Source organism: Neopelma chrysocephalum, unplaced genomic scaffold, assembly GCF_003984885.1.
Source record: "Neopelma chrysocephalum unplaced genomic scaffold, ASM398488v2 Primary Assembly neopelma1_67, whole genome shotgun sequence".
In the NCBI taxonomy this organism is placed as follows: Eukaryota; Metazoa; Chordata; class Aves; order Passeriformes; family Pipridae; genus Neopelma; species Neopelma chrysocephalum.
In genome coordinates, this window is record NW_020897726.1 from 7,772,491 (window position 1) to 7,782,047 (window position 9,557).

The 9,557-nt window shown below is 39.8% G+C and overlaps 1 protein-coding gene across 1 annotated transcript in view; it reads right to left on the minus strand.

Moving 5' to 3' along the window:
- The window catches only part of AGMO (alkylglycerol monooxygenase), a 187,949-nt gene extending 181,796 nt beyond the window's left edge, over window positions 1-6,153 (minus strand). Inside the window, exon 1 of the mRNA XM_027684772.1 lies at window positions 6,019-6,153. Within this exon, the coding sequence (XP_027540573.1) occupies window positions 6,019-6,153 (135 nt within the window). The remainder of the gene's footprint in view (window positions 1-6,018) is intronic.
- Between the last annotated feature and the right edge of the window lie 3,404 nt (window positions 6,154-9,557).

Sequence of the window (9,557 nt, forward strand, 5' to 3'; positions counted from 1 at the left end):
GTTGCCATGCTTTTTGCTTCAGACAGCAGCAGCTCTTCCATATGCATTTTCATCTGAGAACCCAGTAACTATACAGCCCATTCCAATCTGTGCAATACAACATGCCTTCTTTCCAGACCAAGTAGCAATAATACAATGTTCCCCTTTATTTTTTGGATTGTACTAACTATAAAATAATTTTCTGCCTTTCTGAACAAAGTATAATGATGAGCAAGACTTAAACGTTTCTCATTCAAAACTCCTTTAGTCAAGGATTCAATTCTCACTGTCCACCTTGCATCCCCAACCAACTGGCAAGTTGAAAATGCACAACAGCAGCACCCGTTAGTGAAAAGTGTGGCTATGACTAGTAGTAGCACTGGTAACATTTTAGTGACATCGTTTTTTACCAGCAGAGAAAGACTCTTAGACCTGTTCTCAAATTTTCATCATCACAGGCAACAAAAACAAAAAAGCCTTGAGTAACAGTAATTGGTAGAACATATACTTTTTTTACTAACAATGGAGTCCTAACACTCCTTGTACTTCATGTGTGGAAGGAATGACAAGGCAGTGGCAGCATATTAGCCACTGCCACCAAAATCTAGAAGGCCTGTGGCAAAGAAAATGGAAAGGAGTTATCAGATCTCTGTGTCTGCGAATGTTCCTTCAACTGCATCCCTCGCTCTGTAGGAAGTTCTTAGGTGACCTTTGAAATGTTCAGACAATTGCTTTTTCACTATATTAAGGCAAAAAATTCCCACCATGTTTTGCAGGGCAAGACCAGTGAGACATTCTGCACCTCTGTGGGAGGCACCACACTGCCAAACTTGAGCTGTTACTCTTCTGCTGCTTTTGCCCTCTTCGAATGACCTGCAAACACATACAGCTTCACTGACTGAAACCCTCCAAACTGCACTGCTGTAGGAGAGAGGCTGCTACTGCCTATACAACATTTTAATGGAAGAAGCATGTTGCCTGTGCAAATGCCATTGCATTTTGGAGGGTGCTCATTTTTTGTTGCCAAGTGAGATATGATCTGGGAATTCCTACCAGGCTGGGACACTAAAGAGACTAAGATGGATATAGACCAGATTGCTCAGTCGAAGAAGAATTGGATGATTCAAACCATGCAAGCAGCAAGAGATTTATAGCGTCTAGGAAATGTGAAAGTTCATAAACTTCAGCAGCACAGGGTTAGGTTACAATAACAGATGAACAGAGATTAATATCAACATGACACTTTTTAATTTAGGTGCCTAGCTTGCTCTGTAACAGCATTTTAGGCATATAAAAGCCTGTTTGTGGTATGTACTAACTGATGACATAAAAAACTCAGAAACTAAAGGAAGACCTATGCATAAAGCCTGAACAACACCCAAGAAAACCAGTGTGGTAAATCTTTCAATATTTGAAATCAGTAATAAGGAAAGAAATAAAAAGAAACTCCATTACCTTCCATTTGAAATCAATTAAGCATTCTAGGAAAATATAAATACTTCTTTGTTTTGCTCTATATAGCTACTTCATTTCTGAGTAGAAAAAACTTTTAATGTACTTTTCTTAATTGATATCATCAAAGAACAGACTCCTAATTTATCAAAAAAGACTGATCACCACAGCTGTACATTCCATCAGAGAAAAAAAAATATTTAATAAGAAAAACTAAGAAACACTTGACCACAGTATTAGGAGCCAGGTCTAACACAGACTACAAACAGCTTGAAGTATGAAACAGCAGAAGCTGCACAGCAAATGGAGTGGGCTCAGGACAGAAAAAGTAAGATGCTTTTTTCATGAAATGAAAACAGTTAATGGGAAATGTACAATGTCTGTATTCTATGTGATGATTCACTTTACCCAGCAATCTCTGAAACAGTTAAAACACTTGACTTTATACTAATACACACTATTATAACTGCTTTCTCATCGACTTCATTAAATATTTTCTTCCCACTGTGAAGCTGTGAAACAGCCAAGCATTTGACAGCACTTTTTGACTCACAAATATGTAGTGTCATAGCAAGGAGGATAAAGAAACATTCAGACAGTCTTAACCTCCTGCCCATCAAGGAGCTTGCAAAAGGAAAAACTTATGGTATACCCCTTACCATCTAAGAAATGACTACCTGTCTACCATACACTGCATTAAGCTTTGCCCAAAGCAGATCAAAGGGATGAACTATGTCAAGGCTAGTATGTATTATTTATGTGACCATAACATCTACTGTCATGGAGCAGGATCATACTGTGTTAGATGCCGCACAAACAGAATGAAAAGGCATTCCCTGTCCCAAAGAGCCTACTGTGTAAGAATGAGATGTAATACAACAGGATACTGCAAGTAATTCAGGAAAAAAGGATACAGTAAGAGAGAAAATACTCTCACCAGCCTAATCACTACTTTTTTTTTTGCTTCATATTTAAGTGGCAGTGAAGACATTTAAGAACCTGTTGAGATGGGTAGCTTTGCAACAGTTTTCAACGGTTGTCGCTACAAACAAAATGGCACAAAGTTAAGAAATAGCCACTGTTGGCATCACAGGTCAGATACTTTTGGCATCTTCTGGTCTATGTTTTACTCTCTCTCTGTTTCCAGTTGTTGGGGGTTTTTTTCTTCTCCCATCACCAGAAACACTCAACGGAGATTTACATTAGCTTGTGGCTTACTTGAATGACTGATCCATAACTTGAAAGCCTTACTCTGAGCACTTAGTAAGAGGGCTTCAGAATGCAAAGGACCATTTTAAATCAGTTTCTGCTTTATACTGTTGCAAAAAAATAATACTCTAAGTTGAAACTCAGCATACATTCATAGTTTTATTGCTTTTCTTGAAACAGTTTCTATTTTCTTAAAGTCCCAGATTCTTATAACATAAGATTCTCAGCTTTCAAGTAAAACTAAATATGAAGGTTCTGTGCCTCATTATTTAGAAGCAAACACTAAAATGTGAATTGAGTTTAAATGTGAACTTAGTCTTTAGGCTCTCAAGAGAGTAAACAGAAAAGAAAAAAATTTTATTAAATTGAAAGCTTTCATTTTGGGGTTGAAATTATGAAAATTATGAATTTATGGTTCAGGAAAACTATATTTGGCAAACAAAAAGCAGCATTCCTTATGCCTATCTGTAGATTATGAGAAAATTAAAAAAAAATAAAATAAAAAGCAACCAAAAACAATCAACAGAGCATGCAGAGTCTAATCTTATACCCATACCAAAAAGGGTGCTCTTAAAAGGAAAGGGCAAGCATCAGTATAGATATGTAAGTCAGAATGTTCTGCCCTGCAGAAGGAAAATCAATATACTCTCTCTTCTCAGAAATAAGGGAAAATCAAGGGGTTTGAATTCTACATTCACATTTTGTCACATTTATGTGACAAAAACTCACATAAAAATACATTCTATTATGATAATCCAAGATTCAGACCCCTTTTCCAAGAATTTTGAAGATTAGTTGAAAGGGTGACTTTTCCCTGGGCGCTGCTGCAGAGCTTTTCTACTTGTCGCTGGTAGCAGCTGATCCGCTCAAGTTTTAAACAGGACTTGGGGCCTTCACATACGACTCTACCAACATACGAGCACAATGCAGGGACCAGGAGCTGTCTTGTCTCTGAAAATGGAAGTAATATAACCACAGACAGAAAGTACGCTGCATAAGTTAAGCTAACCAAACCATTGGGTTCTCAAAGTCAGATCTGCTTCACCCACTGCTGTAATTTCCTGCCTAGTTATAACAGCACAGACAAAACTCTAGCTCTAAGTAGCCACTCTGAAAAAGTGCATATACTTCCTAAACCTCCCAAGCGCTCAGTTTTGCAGATCACTAAACGCATGAATATTTGAGTGAACTAGGAGGTTCTGCCACCTGTCTAATTTTGGAAGGTGCAAACCCCCACAGCTGTAGCCATGTGACCTACTGTACTAGAAATACTCTCATCTGTCTAATATATGACAGATCACAGATCCAAGATGCAAATCCATCTTCTATACAGTGTCTCAGGAAAAAAAAGAAAAGAAAAACCCACACACTATTTAGGAGACGCAAATGTAATCAGTAGTTTGTTTCACACATGCATCATCATGATTGTTATTTTTAAAAAGTGTGAATTATTGGAGCTGAAGCCTTCATTTAATATCAGGTCTACACTAGAATTGGTTTTTTTTCTTTTGTGTAGGGTTGATCTCAAACATCCGCTTGTACTAATCTCCATCTTTACCAACTCAAGGAGTTACCACTCCAAGCCCTCCTTGAAAGGCTCATCAGTTCACTATTAAATCTATTCCTGATTATTCCAATGGATATGCCGCTCTTTCAATTGTTCCCTAAACAGTCCAAGAAAAGCAGCTGGAGAGGGACTGTAGATAGTTATCTTCTGCCCACAAATGTGGCCAGAAGAGGAAGGATGAACGCTGTCTAAGCTCAAACCAAAGCCATAGAGTTAAAACAGTTATACCCCTAAAATACTTTCATACACCCACATGACCAAGCTTCAAAACATCTGTTCTAGCAACAAATGCACTGGCCAGGAGGGAAATCTAGTACAGCTAACTCAAGATAGGAATTATACGAAAGTATAACTGTAACGGGAAACTCATTTTTAGTGCAGTTTTTTTGTGAGATACTCCTTTAAAAATTTTTCATAACAGTGCTCTACAACAGCATAAGTCTGCAGGCACTTTTATAATTCAAAGAAATATTAAGAATCCTTACATGAACTTACAGCTATGTGCCCAGTATAAGAAATTACATGTTTGGCCAAGATCTGAGCTTAATATTTCACACAGGAGAGGAAAGCCCAGGGATGTTAAGGAATGCTGCTGACAAGAAAGTGAATGATAGTCTTTTGGAAATGTGGGAGCAGTAAAAGGGACTGAGATAGTAGATAGAGCTGGAGGGAGATATCAGCTGACAAGGCAAAACCATCAAGCTCTAGAGTCTTCCTTGACCGTGACGCTATAGATTAGTTGCAAAACACCTCTGAGAACAGCAGTCCATCGACCAGACCTGCACGCACATACTGTGCTTGCAGCAGCTGTCTGCTTACCCTATCCAAAAGGGCAACCTTTGCTGATAACTTCCATCAGTGAGGGGCTGCTGCATACTACAATTCCGAGAAAGCTGTTGACGGTGTTATACTGCCCAACACTGCAAAACTCATGACACCCCATTGCAGCCTGATAGCAGCTGTTGCACAGCAGTCCAAGGTACACCTGGCAGAGAAGCTAGTCAGAACTATGAAGACCCATGTAAAAAGTTCAGATCTTCAGTGAAGCTGGGCTAAATTTTCTTTGTCAAGTGCAAAATAGCATTTATCTGCAGTTTCTGTGAACAGCTGACATCAATCTGGGTTCAGCAGGAGCTGAGTGTCAAGATACGTACAATAGACACGACAGAACAGAGCAAAGGTACCTTCTTGGAAGTGGATAAACTGGCAGGGCAGGAGCGGAGGGAGAGATATGCTGCTGGCTGCTGACAAGGGAGTTCTCACCCCTGACCTCTGTACTCTTGCATTGGAGCTTTAGGACACAGCACTGTTCCAGCACAAATATTTGTTCTAAATTCTCTTAAACAATCTTTATTTTTTATTTTAAATAGAAACTTTTTATTTTTCTTTCTTTGACTGAGCTTGCGCCTTAAGCGCTCAAAGAGACCTGACTTTTTTGCTTGCTTTAAGAATGGTAACAGCCAAACATGTTTTCCGGTTTACTCAGTTCAGTTTGCTGTCACTGTTCAGCTTGTCAGTGCTGATGGATATAACATTAGCATCAACCCTCAGATATTTGGGGTGCTTCTCTGAAAACTTTAGCTCCTGGTATCAGGAGAAAGCATCTGAGCCTTCATTTAAAATACATTAAGATAAGGGGCACGGTTACTCTGGCAGCCTATAGGCAGAAAGCCGTCAGAGAAACACGAGGTCCTTAATTTTCATCGGACATCGTTTCCCTGGCCGGCTGTGGTTTTTTACAGAGGCGGAGGTGGGCGGAGGGGAGGAGAGCGAGGAGCGCTGCCGGGGGTGGGAGAGGAGGGGACTCTTACCTTCTCCACGTAGTCGGGCACCTCCTCCACCGAGCGGAAGGAGCTCTCGCCGGGCGGCAGGGCGTAGAAGAGGGCGCGGAGCTGCTGGCCCGGCTCGGGGTCCCGCGGGCCGCCCGCATCGCTGTCCGCGGCCATGGCCCGGACGCGCTACCCTCGCTCCGCTCCGCGGGTGCGCACAGCGCGGACCGACCGACGGACCGACCGACCGACTGACCGCCCACCCACAGCACCGCAGCGATCGGCCCCGCGGCCTCGCCTCCTCACCCCCTGGAGCTGCGGGCTTAAGGGCTTCTATGGGGAAAGCCTCCCGTTTCTTATTTCTCTGCATCGTGCTGTTTTGGACGTTTGCTTGGCATTGGCGGTTCTTTTTTGTATGTGTCATCACTGCCTGGCCCACTTCTGGAAGCTGAGAAAGCCCCGCACACACCTTCCCTGCCCACTGCACACCCCAGCTGCCTTTTTACCCTCAAAAATGTCAGAAGCTCAAAAACCAGCAGAGTTTCTCCCTTTTACACAGATTTCCACACAAGAATAAAATATACTGCTCGGGTTTTGACTTCTGCATAAAAATAAAATGTTAAGTGTTTTGAGAAACAGGCCAAGGTGTCCTTTGTTGGCTCCTTTGTTCAGCTGTGTGGGCCAGTCCAGCATTCTTCACGTTAAAACATTCTATTTTGTATAATAGGGCTTATCACAGCTCAATTTTATACAGTTCAATTAATATGACTACACTGAAAGTAACCTCTAGAAGCTGTCAATTCTGCTCTCATTTACAAAGGAATGAAAACTAAAGAAACAGTGAAAACAAATGCATGCTAGATCCGTATAGAAAATTACTTTTAGAACTGGGAATAAGGACAGGGGTTTACATTCAACGCTTTCAATCTGAAGCTAAGGAGCATGTCAAATGTTTGTCAGTCACACTTGATGTTTAGTGTTAGTACAAATAATAAGCTTTGCGATAGATTAGTCAGAAATGAAAATGAAATGTCCCAACAATTCCTTCATCTCAGATGTTCAGTTCTGCTTGCAGTCAGCCAAAGAAATGGACTGTAGATCCTGCTGTTAAGGATTTTACCACAATTTAAATTCTGACGTAATTAAATTAAGAAAAACATTTTACTTTGAATCAACCCTTAATTTTGGAGCTATGCCAGATAATTTCAGCTGAAGTAGAGCAGGGATGTCAGAAAGTCACTGGACATACCAATAAAATATTTTACTTTAAACTGAGTAAGGCACAAGTATTGTAAAGTGGCATTGATGATGAAATAAAGTTGGGCAGTCTCTTAATATATATAGTTTATACTTGTATTATGATATAAGGGAAAAAATAATAAAATTTAAATGCTTTAAAATTGCATGCTAATATTCTCAACTTCACTGATTTATGATAATCTCAGGTTCTTCCAGAACTCTAGTTATTAACTTCTAAAATATCAATCTAAATGAAAATTCAAAATTTACTCAAAATCACACAAATCAACAGCATTCTGACTAGATCTTGATTGCAAGCAATGGTAGAAAACATTTTCTTGTTCATTTAGATTAGCTTTAGTATTTCTATGACATTACTCTCCCATTCAAGCTCCTTTAACTCACCATAACCTCAGTCACACCTTCTCAGCAGACTCTCCTGAGCCCTTCATTGTTCTGGTGCTGGTGTTCATCTTGCTCCACCATCAGCTCACAGAGTTAAAAATGGCCTAAACTTAATCCCATAAAAATTGTTATCAGTGAACTGTATTTGGGGACCACTCTGGGGTAAGGACAATTAGCAGGGAAAGGGAGCCCCTGGTCGCACAAGCTGAGATGCATTTCAGGTACCATGGAACCAGTACATCGCATCACACCATTCTGGGAAATAAGATAATCCATCAAGTTTTTAGGATTTTCTACTTTCTTAAAAAGTATTATTTTGGACCCTCATTTCACTGTAAGTTGTCACCCCAATATCACTGCACTGAAGCTCTTGCTTTCAAAACCCAAGGGAGGAATTTGGACTTGATCACGTTTCACAGGGGGAAAAGATGGGTTGTGTTTTCTAGCTTGTATCCAGGGAAAAATAGCTGATAGCACTACAATAGCTACACCTCTGGTGAGGAGAAGAACAATTTTAAAGCTTATCTGGAGCATCTATGAGTGTTTGACAGGCTCCAGTAGTCTGGCTCGACAAATGTAGCTGCTGTTGTCTACTTATGCCTTGAAACTTAGCATGCAGTTTTCAGTGCTCATTTTTTTTGCTGCTAAGGAAGAAAAAGAAAATAAAGCACCCAGGAATGTTCCTTTGTTAGAGGCACTAATCCTTTCCCAGCCAATGCTGCCTCCATTCAGTGACCTTGCAGAATTTTTTTGCGAGAGTTATTTTTTTTAATTGTTTTATTTTCTACAAAGAGTTAATCTACTTTTTTTCCTCTTCACCACAACAAAAAAATAGAAAAGCTGATATTTCCCATCCTATACTGCCATCAAAAATGCAGAAGGATGTTCTGTCTGGAGACTGGGATTCTGCTGTTGACTAGTAGATCATTCCAGTAACTAAGGCAACAAAGGCCTCTGTTCTACTTAGAGGAAATTGGGAAGCTGGCCTAACATGATCTGTAGGTGGATCATATTTTGTTTTCTCTAAAGAGCTCCATCCCACCCACTCCGTGAACAGAGAATGCCCAGAGTCTTCCTGTTTGGGTCTCTCTAAGCACTAAAGCAGCACTAAATAATAAAGTCATAAAGGGAATTAGGGCAGGTTGAAATTGGGATGGGCCATATAGTCTGCCTTGGCAGTCATTCACAGCAAACTGAATCATATCCAGAATGGAGCTGGGCTTAGTATGCTCTGTTTATATGGTAGTATCTTTGAATATAGAAATACTTTACATGATGAGTACACTGTGACAAGCACTTGTCAGAATAATTTTGTATCACCATTCGGAGTATACAGCACCTATGCTTGGCACTGGATGACATTAGGGAAGCACTAAATGTATCAGCATTATTATAAAACTGGTATTACAAAATATGTGCAATGCTGTCTTTGTCAGTGATAAACCCTACATCATACAGTACCATTTAAGACAAAAACAGTCGTGTTTAATTTGTTGATATTATAAGCAATATGTATTAATGCACAGTTCTTAATAATAGCATACTACTGACTCCAGAGACCTGAAGACAAGGATGTTTTGAGTATTAATCAATATCATGCTATGCACTTGGCCACTTACTGCTAACTTTCCATTTCTTCTGCACAGAACTGGTAATGACAGAAGAGTGTTCCTATATGATCATTCTAAATTATTTAATTCAGTTCAACTTGTTAGCAAAATCAATTTATTCAAGGGTTGCCAAGACGTCCAGCGAAAATAATACATCCTTTAGTAAGTCTGTTGGTGATAAATGTACATACTAGTCTCAGAATTTTATCCTCTTATGTTTGTTTGTCATAGCATCTATTTCTGATCCTATAGAAGGTTATTGTTCATTACTTTGTTTTTCTTGGGTTTTTTGTTTAGGGTTTTTTTGGTTGGGTTTTTTTTGCTTGG